Raw genomic sequence first — 20,490 nt, 5'->3', positions numbered from 1 at the left:
CCTTTCCAGTTTTAAATACTATGCTACCACACTCAAAAATAAATTGAAACAACGTATTCAATTAATAACATTTAGCTAAATCTAATAATTCATTTTTAGGTTTAATAAAAATTGAAGGTAAGATTCTATGCACCTTAAACATTAAAATCATATACATTGAAAAGGTCAGGGGGAAATACTGTTAACAGATTTAAGAAACTTTAAAACAAAAGTTTTCCAAAAGTTATGAGGTTAACAAAGAAAAAAAATGGATACTTCAATCTGATAGAGAAGGTGAAGTTGTAAAGTTTATATATTTTGCTTTTAAAGAAAAGGCAAGTAATTGCAACGGTTAAGTCTGGAAACACATACTTGTCATCATAAAAAAAAATTTTTTATAAACCAAACATTCAACCAAAAACTTAGATCACAAAATCCTGCCTAATACTATCCCATCTTTCTTCTGCCAATGTACAAATAAAAGTTAGTTGTGAGGGAAACCTGTCCAAAAAATTGCAAATAGGAACCAGCAGCTGCTGTTTATAACTGTCCAGACTTTGCAATAAAAATTGGCTTCTTTAATATACACTGTACAATACCTAAAAACACCTCCCCTCCCCTCCCCCCCCCCCACCCCCCCCCCACCCCCCCCCCGTGATTCAGGAACAAGATATAAACTGACAAAATACAGACTATAACATTCTGTCTCCTCCTTTTCCTAGTCTCCTCCAAATATAACCAATGACACAAATAAATTTAGCTACTTTAATATTCCCTACCTTGGCCACTTTACCTACTTTTGTTCATGGGTAAGACATTACATGTACTCAGATATATACTTTCAGCAGATTTTCAGATGTCCTATAATGTCATTTTCATTAGATAGTCACTTCCAAGTCTATAGCAAAACTTGCTACTTGTCCTCTACTTCCCACCCTCCACCTCTACAAAACAAAACTGAATATGTCACATGGAACTGAAAAAGATTCTGGAGTATGCAGTCCCACCCCAAAAAACAAAAGTAACAAGTTAGTTTATAATATGTCTCCTTCACCTCTTAATTACGAGAAAATAAAACCATCCACACAGGTAACCCTAGACGTAGTTCACAGCAATCCTCACTTACCCAGGGCTTACTCAACACAGCCCCAACTCCTCTTTGCCTCCTAAGGAGATGGCAAAGATGGCCTTCAACTTTCTCACCATTCTTTCTCTGGGACAGAACCAAATTCCAAAAGAAATGAAAAACTTTAAGGCCTCATTCCCCCATGGTGGGACCAAAAACCTCACTCCACTATTCCTCAATTCCCTGGGGTGGGGACTGGGAGGGTGAACGAGGGTGGAAACTCCCCACCACCCCAAACAAACAAAATAGACCCTGGCTTAGCCTCCTCGAACCCTCCCCCCCCCCCCCCACGACTATCCCTAACCCTGGGCAAAGACATCCTTTTAGCCCTGCCTTTCTTCCCCAAAGAAGGGGGCTATTACTATTACTCCCAGAAATAAAACAGATCATTTACAAACATCTCTTTCTGCCCCCTTCCTACCTCAGTGGCAAAAACCATCTCCTGCTCCCTCTGTCCTTATTCCTTCTCTTAGGAGTGTACACCACTACCCCACTGAAACAGACCCCTACGTGCCCCCTCCTCTGCCCCATTTTCAGTCACCCCTCGCTGCGGGTAAGTCCTACCCCCTCCGCCCTCGCTGTTCCCTCCCCTGGTGGTGGTGGGGGTCCTCTCCCCCCTTCCCCCCAAACAAACAAAACAGAACCTCGCCAAGCCCCGGCCCCCCTACTGCAGGGATCTCCCCCTCCCCCTCCCCCCACTGGCCCCCAACGCCCACGTCGGCCCTGACCTCCGGCGCCCGTCCCGGCCCCGGCGGCCCGGGGACACTCACATAGGCTCCAGTAACTTGGCCAGCCACGACTTGAGGGCATCCACATCCTCTATGAGCATGGTGCAGGGCGGGAGGTCTCTACCACTCCTCCCTCCCCGACCCCCACCCGTCCGTGGGCCTCCGCGCTGCCGCGCCCCCCCCACACGCCCCCTTCACTGCTCCCCGGCCCGCCGGCCACCGGGCATCTCCAGAGGCTCCAACCTACACCCCCCGGCCAGGGCCTAACAGGAACTAACCTAAGAGCCCCGCACACAACCTAGCCCGACTGCGCAGGCGGGCGGGAGGCAGCGCCAGAGCAACACCGGCCTGGGCCAATAGGAGGGAGAGGGCCGTGGGGACAAAGCCAATGGCAAGCGCCGGCTCTCTCCCTTCCCCTCCCTCGGCAGGCCGGGCCCGGTTCAGAAGGGGGGATGCAGCAAGTTAGGTAGAGAGAACACGTGAACTCCTGGTGCAACATGGTATCTTGGAGAAGGTGGGTGGTGTGGCTCTTAAAGGGACCGTGGCGCCTTTTTTGGAGCATGCTGCCGGCCCCTGGCTGCCAGCGTCTAGAGCGGACTATGCCTTAGGGGGAATCCAGCCGGCAACCTGCACGCTCGCTTACTTCCTCTCTGTGTCCTGGAAACTCATGCTGGTGACCTGAAATGACTGAGCTGGAGTAAGGCTGTAACAGTGTGTGCAGCACGCTCTCGGTCACGCTCCCTCCGGTCCACACGGGATGCAAAAATTTTACTTTTTTTGTACACACCCACTTTTTACACTTCACGCATGCTTCCCATTTTTTGCTCCTACAATTTTTTGCCCATTGTCACTTTCAAATAATTATGCACTGTCCAAATGACAGATTAATTGTTTTTCTTTAAAATGATACACCGATGAAATCAAAGGGGGGAGGCAGCGCGATGTCGTGGAAAGAGTACAAGCTCTGGAGTCAGCCCTGAGTGCCCCTTCCTGGGCTGGGCTGCTGGGCTGCTGGGCTGCTGGGCTGCTCAGGCGACCCATGCGCAAGTCGCTTCTGGGCCTGGGTTTTCAGATGCTACATACACCAAGATCTCAGTTCTGCCAAGTGTAAGGCATTCCCCCAGAAAACAGAGTAGTGCACGCAATGTTCTTAGGCATCTCTTCACAGCAATCTACTCCAGGGAGACTATCTTCAAACCAAATATTGTTTGATAAGAGTTTCTTGGTAAACAAAAGGAAGCAATTGAAGATCTAGGTTTGGGCTAGGTTAACAATTCACTTTTGAGGTGTTGAAGTAACTTGTTTGGACAGCTTGATGAGTGAGGATCATACATGCATTCAGTACGAATATATGCTAAACGTGCACACACACATACATTATACACAGCATAACTTAAAGCAATGAGATACGTTCCATAAAAGCCACATGGAAATCAGTTTCCGGTCTCATTACTTCAATTACATTGAATTTCATTCGTTGAATTGAACTGAATTACTGAAACTACTCTGATCACGCTTCATCAAAATGTTTGGGTTTCTTCTTTCTCCCTTTTATCATTCAATTTGACAAACATTTATTAAACACCTACTAGGTACAAGACCTTGTGCTAGATCTAGGAAATATGAAGAGTGTCTTTGTTCTTATGGATTTTGTACCCTACTTGGAGAGATAAACTAGTAGGACAAATAATGGAAATAAAAATTGGACTGTGATAAGTGCATAGGAGGACAAAACAGGGGCATAAAAATCCAGGTAACTAAGAGATTACTTCTGGCAGGAAGTGAGGAAAAAGACATCTTCCTTTTATTCTTTATCTGTTCTTTCTTTTCCCTATCATCTCCTTTTCAACAAGCTTAATAGAATAACAGAAATGGGCCTTCGCCTCCCAATTTACAAGAATTCCTTCCACACAGACAACAAAGTAATTTTCCTAAATTTAAGATCTAACTGATGGGCATGGGATTCTTGATGGACCCCTAAAAGGAAAGACTATGTCTTTGGCATCTGAGTCTTTCCTTTTAGGGGTTTAGTGCGAATCCCTTCCCCATCATTCTCCCCTCAACAAATAGGACCCAAATTCTTATGGAGTATGGGGTGAAGGTTTTGGCTTCTTGAAACTGCCTCCTGCTGGCAAGGGACATAAAGGTGTCCTTGCCTCACAGGGATCCAGGGAAGAGGTTGGCTGGAACTGAGCACAGGCTTCATCCAGGGGAACATTGGCTGGTACCCACTGTTTGCTACCAACTGTAGTTGAAATTGAATAGCCTGTAGTCTGGAAGACACAAATCTGACAAGCAAGTCTGCAAACCCAAATATAGAGAGAAGTAAAAGTGTAAAAGCCCCATTAGAATCATTTCCATTTGATCTGTAGAATTATCTGATCTTGTTACTTTCTTAAAAGTTTTCACTCTAATTCCAAATTCCTTTAGGAGGATCAGATGCTATTTAGAAGTAATAGCACTTTTGCAGGTAGAAGTTTTCCACTCCTAGGTTCAATAATTACACAAATTAATTTGCCAGAGATTTCTTTCAGGGACTTTGGGGTCCAGGTCCCAAAGACATGGTCTTTCCTTTTAGGAGTCTAGCACAAATCCCGTCCCCATCATAACCATGTTACCCCTTAATATACCACATAGGCTCTCTATTGCCACTAAGATCATAAGGTTATAAGTTCTTAGGATCACAAAGTTCGAGTTAAAAGGAATCTTAAGGAGCATCTAATCCAACTCTTTCATTTTACATGGGAGGAAACTCAGGTCTAAAGGGGTTATGACTTGTTCAACATCAAATATAAGTTTAAAGCTTTTCCTGCACTTTTTCCTTTTCCAATCTTCTTATACGTTACATCCTGACACATACTCTGTAGTCCAGATACCAGCCTATACAATGCTTCATCTTCCCTGTCCTTCATACTTGCTGTCGTCCATTCCTAAAAAAGTACTTCCACCTTCCTTTCACCTCTTCAGATTCTTGGCTTTTTTCATGACAGCAGCTCAAACACTACTTTCTAAATCAGGCACAACATACAGCCCAAGGGCCACTTGCAGCCCAAGAGATTTCTGGCAGCCCTCAAAAGATGTAAAGGATATAAAAGAAAGTGAAGATCTAAGGAGTGCTTTGTCAGTTCCCCACTTAACCCACCTTCCACTAGTCACTATATGTAACTTGGCAGGTAGGTTGCCACTACACATGTGCTCCTGTTTGCCATGTGATCCTCGGCAACAAACCATCAACAGTCTGTCTCTAGTCTGAGAGAAGCAATTTCATGATAAATAAAAAACTTAAATAATAAGTGTAATTAATTGATATTAATTGAAATTTCCCTTTTTAAAAATATGGTTTATTTGCAAAATAATTTATTCACTAATTATACCTTCACTTGGAAAGTGAACCAGTAAAAGCTATCTGCAGCCTAAAGAAGTTAAGCCTATTTTAATGTTGGCCCCCTACCTCCTGCCAAGTTGTGAAGGTCTGTTTAAATGAAACCTAGCCTCATTCCTCCAGGTGCTAGCGTGCTTTTCTCCCCAAATCACCTTATATTTATTTTGGATATAGTCTACATTTATTTATCTAAACTTGCTGGGCCCACAAGCTGTAGGGTGCTGTGTTCATTCCATATTCTGTGCCTAGGCATGTGGTTTGGACAAGGCTCAGTTTAGGGAAGCCTAACTTTTAAAGAGCAGGGGACTAGGCTCCTTGACCTCACACTTATCTGCCTGTTAACCCTAGTCCTATCCCATGCCCTGCTGGAGAAGGAAATAGCAAACTACTCCTGTATTTTTGCCAAGAAAACCCCAAAAGGGGTCATAAAGAGTCTGCCATGACTGTAAATGACTAACCAACAATCCCAGTACCCTTGGGAAATTTTTACTTATTATATGGGTCAGAGATTCTTAATCTTTTTTTAGTTATGGAGGCTTTTCACAATTTGGTGGAGCCTATGTATCCCTTTTCCAAATAATGTTTCTTAATGCATGAAATAAAACACATAGGACTACAAAGGAAACTAATTATACTGAAATAGTATTCTCAATCATCTATCTATTTTTCTACTTATCTATCAACCTATCTGTCTGCTATCTAAAAGTTCATGGACCCCAGGTTAAGAAACTTCAAGACTAGGGTTTCTCAAAAAGAAAGAGTAGAGAGATAATTTATAACATGAATCAGAGAGGGTATGTGTATTTTATTCTGTCAAACAAAAGAAATGCTAAACATAAAAACCTCAACAACTTGCATTAACGGGACAATTGCAAGCAGCATTAAGCAACTGAACTTATAACTGTTGTTACAATCAGATGGGAAATTGAAACTTAAACCTAATCAAAACATAAAGAGATCTGCAGCACTAGTAATTACGCATTTCACATCTTGCCATGGCTATCTAATGTGCTAACAACTCACAGGACATGTTTGATGGTAAAATTGCCAAGCCTAGGCCTTGTTGGTGTACAAGCACTGTAGATGCTTACCCCAGAAGGTAGCCAACTCTAATCCAATAACACTCAGAGCTATTGAAACTACAAGGTCACTCCTAAACCTAGTAGAAATATGGGGTTGAAGCCACCCCTATTTAGCTTTGATGAATAGACTAGGTACAAATAGAACTGAGGGTGAAATAGGGCCTATGCACCTTCTTGAATCAATAAAAGTCATTGTGTGAGAGATTAATAACCCAAGCGACTTTTATATATTTTTAGATTGGGGAGAGGGAAATTCGAAAAGTTTTGCTGATTTCTTTTTCTTTTTTTATTTTTACTTTTAAAAGGTTGTTATATGAGATGACTTTCTGAGAAGGAGAAGGGGAAGAATATAGAAGGAACCACAGGCAATGAAAAAACCACATGTATCAATAAAAATTTACATTAAGTTTTTTTTTAAGTACATCTCACGTGATACCTTTCACATGAGGCCTTTCTTGATTCCCCTTAGTTCTTAGGAGGCTTTCTCTCTCAAACTTATTGTGTATTAATTTTTATATATTGTGTATTATAGAAGCAGCATAGAGTGGCCTCAGAAAGACACAGATTCAGCTCTTGTCTCTGACATTTCCTGGCTGTGTGAGTCTAAGAAAGGCTCAACCTCACAATGTTCCAGGCAGCACTACCTAAGAATTTTTATTGAAAAAAGGAAATTTCCTCATTGGATGTTCCCTGGGAATGAAATCACAGTCTAAAAAAAAGGAGAGAAATACTTTGTGTTAATTTATGTTTTTCATACTGATTTACTTATATGAGTGTATCTTATGGTTCAGTAGAACATATATTCCCAAAGAAAAAGGACCTTTCTATTTTTGACTTTGTATCCTCAGAACCTAGTACAGTACTTTGCACAAAATAGATGCTAAGTAAATGCTAAATTGAATAAAAGTATCTTGATTTGAATTGATTAGGCTTAAAGCTGGGCGTGAAAGTGTTATAATGCAGTGATAATAAAGAATTGCCTTCTTTTAGAGGGGTGCAAACCATATCTTAATTTTGTATCTTCTCTATAAGAATCTCAGTTTTAAAACATTTTCAAGAGGACAAATATGTCAGAGATGAGCTATGGAGAGGTTTGTGACAGATATAAAGTCAACAACACAGTTAATGACAAAGCAGGGTTATATTTAATTCCGCAAACAACTAAGGTTGGCACTATGCTGCATGTTAGAGGTACAAAAATGAGAGACTGACACAGTCTCTACTCTTGAAGAGCTTATACAGTCTAGGATGGGAGAAAACATGGTCTATTATGTGTGTTGATGGATTTAGATTCAGAGAATCGGAGTTCAAATCCCTGTTCTATTTACTATGTGCCCCTTGAGCAAGTCACTTAATTTCTCCAGGCTTCAGTTTCTGCATCTATAAAACGATAGAGTTAGACAGGACAACTTACAAGGTCTCATCCAGCTCTCAATTTAGGATGCACACAAAGAAGTATTGCACAAAACAGAATCCAATTCATTTAACTCACATACCGCTTTTCTTTATTGGCTACAAAGAAAACAGAATATGAACTGATGCTGGAGATTGTTCATAGGAATTATTTTTGCAGTAGTGGACTGCGGATTGCGGAGAGCTAAGCACATTGCCCTGGGAACCAGTGACTCCTATTTTGAATTCACATTTTAACTCGGGGTCAAGGTTGTCTAGCTAGCCTGTGACCATGGAAGTAGACTGGCCATGTATGATACTGAGATTCATTTTTTTCTGACTTTATCCAAAGACAACTTGGTTATTTCAGTGGGAGGCAATTATATTTACCATACTAGTCCTTGCAGTCTAGCTGCTGACCTAATAGCTAGGCATTTGTAGTAACTGAATTGCAAACCATATGTTGTATAATTGGCTTCCTCATATGTTACATTTAGAAGGGAACAAGCACCTCTTTTTTTTTTTTTTTGGTAAGTAGTATTTTTTTCAAATGTTTTTTGTTTTTAAATTTCATTAAAGTTTTTAAAATTCATTTATAAGATTTTGAGTTTCATTTTTTTCTCCCTCCCTCCCACCTCCTTCCCCAAAATAGCAAGCAATCGGATATAGATTGTACATGTGCAATCATGTAAACATATTTCCACATTAGTCATGAGAAAACAAGCACTTCTGCTTTACTTAGCTAAGGAGAGTTCTGGAAATCCAAAGATTAATCCTCCTCTGACCTTTTTCTTCTTGCCTTCAAGAAATTGCTCTCCTGTTTGGTGACTGCCTCTCCCTGACCACTATTTCAGGAAAAGCTCCAGCCACGCTTCACTTCACTCTTCCATGGCCTCACCAGCCTCTTGCCCTAGAAGGATGCCCTTTCCTCCCTTCTACCTAATCTCGGGTTGGGAACCATAAGTGGTGATCATATCAACTTTGCCATCGTTCCTCAATGGGTATATCAACAATCTACTTCTCCATATGGCCCCACTCACCTTCCCTGTAACTTTCTGGAATAAAGAGCCTCTTCCCTGGCCACTATTCTGTTTTGTATGTTGTCTCCCCCATTAGAAAGTAAGCTTAATAAATGTTTTTTCATTCATTCATTTCTATATGAAGTCATATTAATTTACTTGGAGAAATAGTAACCAAGAATATGGGAGGAAGGAAAGGGAATTAATAGATATAGAGAAGATGCACATTTAAGAAAATTGTAACAACAAATATCATAGGACACAGGACTTGTGAGCTGGAGGAGATCTTAGAAGTCACCTAGTCCAACCCATTTTGTTGATCAGACAACTAAGGTCTACAGAGGCTAAGTAACTTTCTTGAAGGCCACACTGAGAGTAAGTTGCAGAACTAGTTCAAACACAAGTCCTCTACTACAGATCCAATGGTCTTTCTTCTGTACCATGCTGACTCCTCCAGTAAGTAATTTAATTTTCCTAGCTTCAGGTCAACCCCATCACACATGGCACATCAAGCAAATGTTCATCTCAACCTTTTCACTCAAGCATTGGCAGAAACAGACTTTTCTCAAAATTAGGAATGTATCACAGAAGGAAACTGATTTGAGGGATTTCTTTTCTCTTGTGCACAGGATAGCAATGGGATTGCCATCTAATCCACTTGGACCACTTATTCCGGCTTTCTCTGGGGACAGATGGAGACAGAAGTAAAAATTTTCAAATAGATGCAGTAGGGAAAGCAGTGACTAAATGCTTTTCTGGATTCAGAGAGAAAACTTTTGTGGCGTTTAGTCATTTGTGTATAATATACAGTCAACTTATGTTCCATGAAATATTAATGTTCCATGCAAAATAAATTAAACTGTTAAGAGTTTCAAACCAGGAAGCTCAAACCCTAAATCCATTGGCTCACTCTTTTATCTGTAGATTAAATTGTCAATTGGCTTTACTTTTGAGATTTGCTGCAGAACAAGAGTTCTGGAGGTTTCTGTTTTCAAACTTTATGTCAGTGGAGCTGTAATCTTCCTATGCCCTTTATTATTATTGGGCTCATGCCCAATATTATCTGAGTCTCTGAGTACCTATAGTAATAGGTACTGTTGTAACACCAGGGGATTTGAGGGTTTTCTGTTTTGTGTGCTTGACTTGTACATAGTGTGCCACTTATAGCATCAAGAGATCTCTCTACAGTCCCCGAAATTTCATGAAAAGAAGGATAGATAAACAGAAAGCGGGATGTAAATAATTCATAGTTGGGAACCAAATAATACCTTCTTATTGTGGTACTTGGGCAGCAGGACTACATAAGAAATGGAAGGAACAGTAATGACAGCAGAAGTGGGATATTCAGAAGACGCAGGAAGTGTTTTGATAATTCTGGTGTCATGTTTTCTCTGTAGAAGCTATGACACACCAGGAGAAGCTCTTTGGAAAGATCCAAGGCATGTGGATTGTGAATCTAGTTTTCAAATAGCTATTCATTGTTTCTCTATGAGAATGGTTCTGATTTGGGGAATTAAAAATTTCAATATTGTAGGAAAAAAATAGACAATAAGGTGTCATTAAAAACTTGGATCCCGCCAATTTACATGACTCTTTGCTCCTGACCTTATAGTTTGGAAGAGAGCTAGCTTTTTCATTAATGCAAAGATCGTCTGGTTTCAACTACTTAGAATGTTATAAGAATTAGAGCAGGAAGGTAACTCAGATGTCATCTAGTCCAATCCTCTTAATTTTCATATGAGGAAACAGGCTCAGAAAGAAGTGGTTTGCCCAAGATCCCAGTTTATAAACAGTTTTTCCCCACTGACTTAATGTCCTTAAGGAAAAATACCAAAAATTGCTGGATATTTGTAGTAGCTAAACCCATGGGTTACCAGAAGTACTATATATTCTACTTAGTCTGTATTGTTGAGATTCTTGCTATTTATTATTTTTAAAGCCTCTGTGCCATTCTAGAAGCAGCAAGGTGGCTTATTGGATAGAGTATCAGACCTGGAGTCAGATCCGAGTTCAAATCCGACCTCAGAAACTTGATTGCTATGTGATCTTGGGCAAGTCACTTGATCCTATTTGCCTCAGTTTCCTCATCTGAGCTAGAGAAGGAAATGGCAAACCACTTCAGCATCTCTGCCAAGAAAACCCCATACGAAGTCTCAAAGAGTCAAACGTGGCTGAAATGATTGAACAACTCTAGGGGAGCAGGAGCACAGAGCTGGGGCTAAGAGCAATGGAATGTCAAAGTGTTAAACTGCCCCTGATGCAACAAATATAGTGGATGACACTCCTACCTTCGAAGGAGTTTGGAGTCTCAAATGAAAAGACAAGACAAACATCCAAGAAAAACACCTACAAAAGTACATAAACAAGCTAAAGCTAATTATGATTTTAGAGACCTAAATATAGAAATGCTGATTGGCTATTGAATTGGATAATGACTGATGAGGTCAATTTGAAACAGAGCAAGGAAGGAAGTATGTTTTAAGCTCAATTTTAAAATGAGAGGTAGATAATATAACCAAACGGGGAGGCATATGGGTGACATAATGCACATGTATGACAATTGCAAAAAATGAGAAGGCATTGATGGGCTTCCATCTGTGAATGAATGAATGAACGAAAAAGCATTTAATGAATGTTTTCTGTGTGCCAAGCACAGTGTCAATTAAAGTAATACACTATTTAATAGCTAGCATCTATACAGTGCTTTAAGGTTTGCAAAACACTTTTCAAATATTATATCATTTTGTCCTCACAACAATCTTAGTGAATTTACTAAATACCTACTATGTGTCAAGCACTGTGCTAAGTGCTGGTGATACAAACATGAAAAATAAAGACAGTCTCTGGCTGCAAGGAGTTTACAATATCATGGGGAAAGACATCACAAAAAAGAAAGTGGAAAAGATGGGAGGGGGAAGGAAACCATGATGGAGAGAAGCCAATGAAATCTAAAATTCTAAAATAAGAGCAGCTAGAGAAGACAAAAAAGTCCAAAATGAGTACAGTTGGGTGGTGACTCTATGCAATAAATGTTTATTAAATAAAAGCTTTGGGTGTGGAGGTGGTGATGGTTGGGCTAAGTTTTGAAGGGCGCCCTGTGGCATAATGGGCAGCATGCTAGCCTTGGAACCCATGACACCTGGCCTCCAATTCTGCTTCCTTTGTCTACTTGTTGCGTGAGGATGCGCAATTCCCTTTTCCTGCTTCTCAGAACTACGGTGAAACTCAAGGATGAGCATTTGCAGGTATTACGGTACTATGCAAATATCAGATATCCTTAGTACGCCAAAGAGGATTAGGTGGAGATGACCAGGGAGGGCTTGCCAGGCAGAAGGGACGGCCCCTATAGAAAACAGCTAGTAATGTAGTTTACCGGGAATGCAGCATACTTGAAGGAAAGTCATATGGAAAAAGAATGGAAAGGAAGGTATATTTGCCAGATTGCGGAAGGTTTTCGATACAAGGCTGAAGAGTTTGTATCTATCCTGAAAGCAAGAGGGAGCCTCTCCGGAAGCTTTGGAGCCGCGGAAGTGAAGGATGAGAGGCGCCCAGGAATGGATGAAGCAGCTTGTTTCTGGGCTCAGACTTAGCCTTTCAAAGTCAGCGCACTTGCCCCTGTGGATAGCACGATTCTCCCCGTAGGCACACGGTGTTTCTAAGAGCTTTGAGGAAAAATCCCCGGCCGTCAGACACCGAAAACCTTGGAAGGTGGCAAAGTCTCGTGGTCTAAGTCAGGGAATTGTTGTAGAGCCTGAAATAATTGATGTGACGCCTGACTGCCTCAATTTCCTCATCTTGACAATGGGGATAGCTGATAAATGGTTATAAAATGTCTAAATATCAAGCTGCTGAATAATAGCGAAGATAAATATTTGTGGGAAGTGGTAAGCCGTAATTAGAGCCTCTACCTAGGAAGAGTAATAAATACCACGCTACTTTACAAGAGCCCGCCCCTCTTTCTCAGGGTGAAAAGGTTGAAGTTTGAGAGACTCTTGCATGGCATCATGGGATTTGTAGTAGAAGTTGCCCTCACGAACCCTGTTGACGCACCCTAACGCCGGCATAGTTCCTGGATTGACAGGAGAGAGCCCACTTCCCTCTGGGAAATGTAGTCAATTGGCTCCCAATGACTACCGGCTCTGGAGGTTCTGAAAACTACAATTCCCAGAGGGCTCCGGGGCAGTGCCTCCTTTTAGTAGGTTGAGCCGGGGGAACCGGGGTTTCTGCTTCGGTCTGTGTGGGTCCTGCGTGCGACTGCCACGTGGGAGAGGGTGTCGGAGGGACAGGGCCGGAGAGGGTGTTCTAGCCGACACTTCTCCGGAGGCTGCGTAGGGGCCAGCGTGGGATTCACTGAGGTGTACGGAAACTCAGCGTTTGGCGCCATGACGGTGAGTCTGGTTCCCCTCCCTCCACCCCCACCAGGCCGGGCCCATCACATCCCATCCCATCCTATCTTAGCCCTGGGCGCTTTCGGTCAGCGCCTCAAGAGGTCTCGGCTACGGCCATGGCCTCGGCTTAGGTCTGGGTCTCCTTTGTGTGTCACCTGTGGTGGTTGCTCTGCTGGGGAAAATGGAGGTGGGGGTGGATTGGAGAGCCAGCTGGTCCTGGCTAGCCGATTGTTAAATTGACAGTGCGAGCATGTATACCTAGGAAATCGGCCAACGCAGCCAATCCGGGCTTGGCTTATTGGTTTGTTGTTTGTCTAGATCTAAGAAAGTGATGGAGAAAATGTCACTGATTCAGATTAAGCTTCAGAGAATGCTGTGCATTTTCGGAGAGCCGGTTGTTAAACACCAAACACCCCCTGCTGCTCGATCTTGCTCTCTCTCTGCGTCTCTGTCTTCCTCCACCCCCACCCCAGTCTCTTTGTCTGTGTGTTTTGTCTGTCTTGTGTCTTTCTCACCCTCTCTCCCCCCTCGTTGTCTTCCTCCCTCCCTCTTCTGATGGGAACCAGGGATGACTCTTGAGCCCACCTGAGGTGTGTCAGAATTATTTAACCAGCCCCCTCCCTTTACATGTGGGGAAACTGAATCCCTGAAAGGGAAGCCCATGCCCAATCAATCAATAAACATTTATTAAGCTCCTACTGTGTGCTAAGCACTGGGCACTGTGCTCCCGTGCTGCTCTCTTGCATGGTCTTTTTTTGAGTCCCCTGCTTCCAAACCTTCTTCCACCTCGTGGACCTCTCTCAAACACTTAGAATTTTGTGGGTCACAGTTTATCTGTGTTTGTGTCTTATCCTTCTAGTGCCCTCCTGAGCTCCTTCTGGCAAGGACTATGTCTCTTCTAAAACCTCGTGTCTCCTCTGGCATCTAGTCTGGTCTTCTACAGGCAGGAGGCAGGAATTTATTGATTTTTCATAGGATTTAGAACTAGAAGGGACCCTTGGAAATCATCCAGCCATATCCCTTTATTTTTACAGATGAGGAAAGTGAATTCTAGATAGAATAAGGAATTGTTTAATCTATGGGAGGTAACAAGATTAGGGAAGATTCAAATTCAAGTTTTCTGACTCCACAGCCAATCAGTACTTTTTCAGGCACTGTTCACAGCAGTTTGGTAGTCATTGTTATTCTTTGGGGAAGGCCACTTTCCTAGTTTAAATCAGTAATCTGCTTTATGACACATTCAGCTCCATTAGACAGGTTTTTCAAAACCCAGACTAATCCTCGTAATGACTTCCATCTCACTGTCTCTCTGGCCTCTGGGAGTTGTCAGGTTTTATATTCTGAGGATCCTAATTTGCATTCAGGTTGATTTGGTATTCTTATGGAAAGTGCTCAACATTAAGGAACTCCCCTTTTTGGTTCTACTAGGGCAACAAACAGCAGTAACCTAGGTGAAAGATGGGAATTTATTTTAAAAATATCTTTGATTATCAGATGGGAAATTTTTCCTCTTCCTAGAGCAGAAGAAAATAACTTCAATAAAGTTTTCAATAATAACTTTAACAACAAAAATAACTTAAATAAAAACTATTTTACTTTGATCTGGATGGCATCACTGATGCAAGTTTCATTCAAAGTACTCTAGAAAGTCATAGCATTTTAATCTAGTTCAGTCCTTTCATTTTATAGAAGAGAATTAAAGTACACAGATATTATGACTTGTTCAACTAATAATGAAAGAGATAGAGCTAAAATTTGATTGTAGGTATTTTGACCCTAGATCCAGTGCCATTTACAGTTACATTCTTTAAAATCGGTCACTTGTTTCCTTTGTATGTTGAAGAGATGTCTTAATATTCTTGAGATATTCTTGATAGAACTTTTCCCACACATATTTCAATAATAACAAAATTATAGAGCTAGATGACACTTTAAAGCAGAAAGACCCTGGACCAGGAATCAGAAAATTTGATTTCAACTCCATTTCTACCAGCCATATGGTTTGGCACAGCATTTAAACTAGTTTGTTAGTTAAATTCATCGAGCTTTCATTACTTTGATATGGTCTTGGGGAGAGAGAAAGTTTAAGTTAGTCAGTCCCTTTCCCTATAGAACTTATAGTCAGGGGATAACAAATACAAATGTAAAATAACTAAAATATTGACTATAACGTGATGAATACTCTATGGGTACAAACGGTGTCACATAAAAACCAAGGGGAAAGGCTTTTTTGGCAGAATCATGGAAGACATAGATCAGGTGGCATTTGAGTTGAACTTTAAAGGATGAATAGGAATTCAATAGGTTAAGAAGGGTAGGTCCGGTGAATGGTATAATTAAAACCCTGCATTCAGAGTACTACAGATTAAATTTTGGAGGTATGATCTTCCAGTTTGACTCAAGTTTAGTATGTATATGTGAAGGGGAATAATAGAAGATAAAGTTGAAAGATAGGTATGTTGTCTCCAAATTGGGGGACACCTTGAATACCAGGCAAAGAAGATTAACTTAACTGGTCAAGAGAGTCACTGAAGATTTTTGAGAGAAGGGGTAGCATGACCAAATGATAAGGAAAATTATTCTGGTAAGGGTATGAAAAATAGACTATAAAAGAAAATGATACTGAAGATTATTGCCATAGTCCAGGTAGCATGAGGATCTGTGCTAGCTTGGTGGCAGGGAGAGTAGAAGAGATGGATGTTAGAGGTTTTGTAGACGTGTGATCATAGTAGTATCACAAAGACTCAGACACCGCTGAAAAATGACAGAGGAACAATCAGTAGTATTTGGTAACTGATTATTTATGAGGTGAACTGAAAAAGCCAGTGAATCCCAAGTTTAGAACTAGAGAGACTGAGTTAACAGTGGCATTATCTAACAAATAGTTAAGTCAGAAGGAAGATCAACTTTAGGGGGGCAAATTAATAATTAAGTTTGGTTTTGGACAAGTTGAATTTGAAAGGCAATGAAATAGGTTGCATATGAAGTTCTGATTCTCTTACATATGTATAATTTCTTTTTAAAAAAAGCCTAGTAGTACCAATACTAACCTGCTTGTCTGTATCCTAATTCTAACCTTCTCATCTTCTGATACTTTTTAAATTATTATTATTTTATTTTTTTCAGTGTTCTACAATCACTTCTATTTAACTTAGATTTTTTCCCCCTCCCTCCCCTTCCTTCCCCCCGCCCCTCCCCCAGGACAGCATACAGTTGTGTATAGGTTCTATACATGCATTCCTGTTATATACATTTTTACCTTAGTCATGTTACATAGAAGAATTAAAATGAATGGGAGAAATCGTAAAACAAACCAAAATGTAATCCAAAAAAAAAAATGATCTGCTACATTCTGCAATCGAATTCCATAGTTCTTTCTCTGGATGTGGAAGGCATTTTGCCTTGAGACAATTGGGAATTTTTTGAGTTCTTGCATTGCAATGAAGTTCTAAGTCTACCAGAAAAAATCCTCTCTCACCGTGGTTGTTGCTGTGCACAAAGTTCTCCTCGTTCTGCTCCTTTTACTCAGCATCAGTTCCTATAAGTCTTTCCAGGTCTCTCTGAAGTCCTCCTCTTCATCATTTCTTATAGCACAATAGTATCACATTACATTCATATACCACAATTTAATCAGCCATTCCCCAATTGATGGGCATCTCCTTGATTTCCAGTTTTTGGCCACCACAAAGAGAGTTCTGATACTTTTTTTAAAAAATGAATTTATTCTGGCTGCTGAACAGAGAGCAATTATGCAGATTTTTCTTTTCAAATGCTGCTGCATTTCTTCTTTGCTCTGGGTGATGATAATAATAGTTAACATTAATGTAATGCTTTAAGATTTGTTAAGTGCTTTACATTATCTCATTTGTCCTTGACATCAGTCCTGTGAAGTAGTAGGTGCTAATATTAACTCCATTTTACAGAAGAGGAAATTAAGAGAGGTTAAGTGATTTTTTTCAGGTCCACATGGTTGTACGTTTGGTGCAGGATTCAAACTTGCCTTCTCTATATACTAGGCCACCTAGCTGCCTAGAATGAATGACTCATGTTATTTCCATAGCTTCTTTTAGAGTTCATCTCGTTTTTTTTTTCCTTTTTTTAGAGGAGAGACTCACTGTTTCTGTTCCATTTGTGGGTAACTTTATTTTGTCTTTCTTTACCCCATAGTTACTATTATTAAGCATAAAAGCTAAAATGTTTTATTTGGATGTCAAACATTGATAACAAGAAACAACATTTGATGACGGTGTTTTCACTCATCTCTTCCTTGAGCTTTGATTCCACATTGTTACTTGCCTATTAGATATTTCAAATTGGAAGTCCCACAGACGTTCCAAAATCAGTGTGCCTCCTGTGGTGGACCCAGTATCTATCAGGGTTCCATACTCTTCTCCCCATAAAACTTTTTCTGCCCTTAGGTGACCATGAAGATGCTCTAGGAAGGCAGGGGCCATTCAAGCCCCAAGACCATCTTTAGGGAAAACTAATCACTTTTGGGGTAGTGGGGAACTTTTGTGGATACTAGTCTTCTCATAGCTCAAACCTTCCCATCTCCCAGACTTCCCCGTTTCTGTGGAAGGCACCACCATCTTCCAGGTGTATAACACTGACATTGTCCCTTACTCACTCTTCCTCACCCCACATACATAGTCAGTTGCCAAATCTTATCATTTCTATCTCCACAATATCTCTTGAATCAAACTTCTTCTTCCTCATCAAACACCTTACTTCAGGTCTATTTCTCCTGTCACCTAACTTATTTCAGTAGCCTCTCAATTAGTTTCCCTGCCTTAAGTGTCTCTCCACTCCATTCTATCCCTCTCTGCTGTCAAAGTGATTTTCTTTAGGTGCTAAACTGACCATGTCACTCTATTTAGTCAACACCAATGGCTCCCTCTTGCCTTTAGAATCCAATCTGAACCTTCTGTTTAGCCCTTCACAATCTGGTGCCAACGTAACTTTATCGGACATTCCTTTTCCTCCCATAATCCTCTCATGGCCTCTCTTTGTTCTTCTGGAATGCCCTTCCCCTCTACTCAAAGAATCCTCCTCTTTTCCTTCAAGACCCAATCCAAGCATTACCTGGAGTTTTTCCTGATTCCTCCAACTGCTCGTCCTTTCTCCCCCTTCCCTCCCCACCTCCCATTCTCTTGTATTTAACTGCTTGGTTTTTATTCTCTGTACTTATTTACGTACTTGTTTTCTCCTTCAGAATGTCCACTTCTTGAGAGTAGAGATTGTTTCATTCTTTGTATTTGTGTCCCTAGTGCCTGGCACATAGTAGAAGCTTAAATGCTTGATTGATTGATTTGATCATATTGGCATTATTTTCAAGTAATTATTGATTCATACTCTCACATTGAAGATAATTTAATAAGCATTTATTATGTGCTAGGCAATGTTCAGGTACTGGGGTCCAAACAACTAGTCCCTGCCTTTAAGGAGTTTTTATTCTAGGCTTCATATATGTTTATCGATTGATTAACTCTACTGGGGGAAACAACAAGTATGTAAATCAGTCAACACAAAATTAAAAAATGTTGAGGTATGGGTATCACTAACAACTTGGGGAATCACGAAGGACCTGTTTTACTAGGTGCTTAATAAAAATTTATTGATTGATTGATACATAATGGCTTTTGAAATGAGTCAAATGAAGCGTATAATCCTGTTCTTATTTTCATTTCTGTCAATTTGATCTTAAGGTTAACTTAAAAAGATAATGATATCCTTAAACAACTCAGTTATATATGACCCTCTCATTTTGTAGTTTGTAGGAGGTTCATTGAAGGATAGAGTAATTCCCTTAAAATATGTTTCTGTTTTCAAAAGGAACGAAAGGGTACTGCAAAAGTTGACTTTTTGAAGAAGATTGAAAGAGAAATTCAGCAGAAATGGGAAGCTGAGAAAGTATTTGAGGCCAATGCATCTGATCCTGGGAGCCTGACCAGGTAGCAAGTTCTGGTAAAACTGCAAATAATGTTTCCCAAACCAATATACTTGTTGTGTTATGAGCCTTTCTTTGGGAAGGGTGGAGGTGCAATATAAATCAGTAATGCTCAGATACATGCATCAGAGGGCTGAAAGAGATGAGATCCTTGTTTAAAAGAGACAAGACACATTGTTTGTGACCATGTGAACCCTTCAGCCCTATGACAACACAAGGCTTTTTTTATGAAAGCGTTTTAAAAAATGTTTATCCACTAATGTTTTTTCTAGTTTGGCCTGGCAAATGACTTAATTTTAAAGATGGAATCAAATTGTATGATAATTGTCAGCAAAAACCCAAAATGTGAATTGGAAAGGGCTTGTCTGTGTACTTAAACACATTTCTTAAATGAAAATTATTTTTAGAAGAGAATTTTCTCTCATTATGTATTTCTGTGTGTATGTTGTGTGTGTGTGTGTGTGTGTGTGTGTGTGTGTGTGTGTGTGTGTTATCTGTGTAGCACAGCAGATTAAAGTGTTGATTATTATACTTAGGTAGTCTGGTATAAATGATAGAAAGCTGAATTTGGAGCCAGGATGACCAGAGTTTAAAGCCTGCCTCTGAAGTATGTGGCCCTGGGTCTCAGTTCAAACTACTAAACCATAAATGGATTGTGATCTCATTTGGTATAGGAAATTCCTGTACTTGGACTCCCTCCTCTCAAAGCATAGAACTTTTTTTGTAGTGGGGTTTTGTTTCGGAGAATGTTGTTTTGGTACACAGTTTTGATTTCCTTGGTGTAAGGAAATCCTGAGGAAACTCTCTTCATTAATACTGTTGGGCAATTTCTGTGTTATTTCATAGTCTTAGATGCTAGGTGACTTGTCTGATGACAATATGTGCTAAAGGTGGGACTGGAAACTGGAGTTTACTGACTACAGGCTGGCCTACTATCATGTCATACTGCCTCTAATTCTGTTATACTATGAGTAATATGTTTAAATCTAGGATTTTGAATCACTCTTTGATAGACGTGGTGAATTTGCCTTCTCTCTCTCTTTTCTCGTCTTTCCCTCTCTTTCCTCCCCTTCTTCCTCTTCTCCTTCCCTCTTTCCTTCTCTATAGATATTACATATTTGTATATGTGTGTGAAGCATTTTGACTAGCTTTATGTGTATTTTATGAAGCCCCACTTAGTAATCATTGAGACTCAATTTTTCTGTCATTCTAAGAATATTCATATATTTGAAGTTTATTTTATTAAAACATTTTGGGTTCTATTAAGCTAAACTTGCTAGGAAGATATTTATTTCCTATTTGCTCTCTAGAGTATATTACTTAAATTTTCAATCAGAAGCAGAATTCTTTCTGAGAACTTTTTATTCCTTATTATCTGATATACTATCCTTGGATTAACTGATAGTTTTAGATAAACTCAGGAGAAACCTTATTCCCTTACTCTCAA

General features: G+C 40.3%; 2 protein-coding genes across 3 annotated transcripts in view; one reads left to right on the top strand and one right to left on the bottom strand.

Annotated features, from left to right (window-relative positions):
• Positions 1-2,169, bottom strand: part of RBM27 (RNA binding motif protein 27) — a 65,734-nt gene extending 63,565 nt beyond the window's left edge. The window contains exon 1 of the mRNA XM_072630664.1: positions 1,876-2,169. Coding sequence (XP_072486765.1) covers positions 1,876-1,934 — 59 coding nt within the window. The 5' untranslated portion in view covers positions 1,935-2,169. The remainder of the gene's footprint in view (positions 1-1,875) is intronic.
• Positions 2,170-12,043: 9,874 nt separating this feature from the next.
• The window catches only part of LARS1 (leucyl-tRNA synthetase 1), a 55,364-nt gene continuing 46,917 nt past the window's right edge, over positions 12,044-20,490 (top strand). The window contains exons 1-2 of one of the 2 annotated variants that reach the window (XM_072630649.1): positions 12,044-13,096; positions 18,929-19,047. In XM_072630649.1, the coding sequence (XP_072486750.1) occupies positions 13,091-13,096; positions 18,929-19,047 (125 nt within the window). In that variant the 5' untranslated portion in view covers positions 12,044-13,090. Of the gene's footprint in view, positions 13,097-18,928; positions 19,061-20,490 lie in introns of both variants that reach the window. The other variant, XM_072630650.1, reaches the window with a different exon arrangement.

The sequence above is a fragment of the Notamacropus eugenii genome, chromosome 1, assembly GCF_028372415.1.
Source record: "Notamacropus eugenii isolate mMacEug1 chromosome 1, mMacEug1.pri_v2, whole genome shotgun sequence".
Taxonomy (NCBI): Eukaryota; Metazoa; Chordata; class Mammalia; order Diprotodontia; family Macropodidae; genus Notamacropus; species Notamacropus eugenii.
This window is presented reverse-complemented; position numbering and strand designations above follow the sequence as displayed.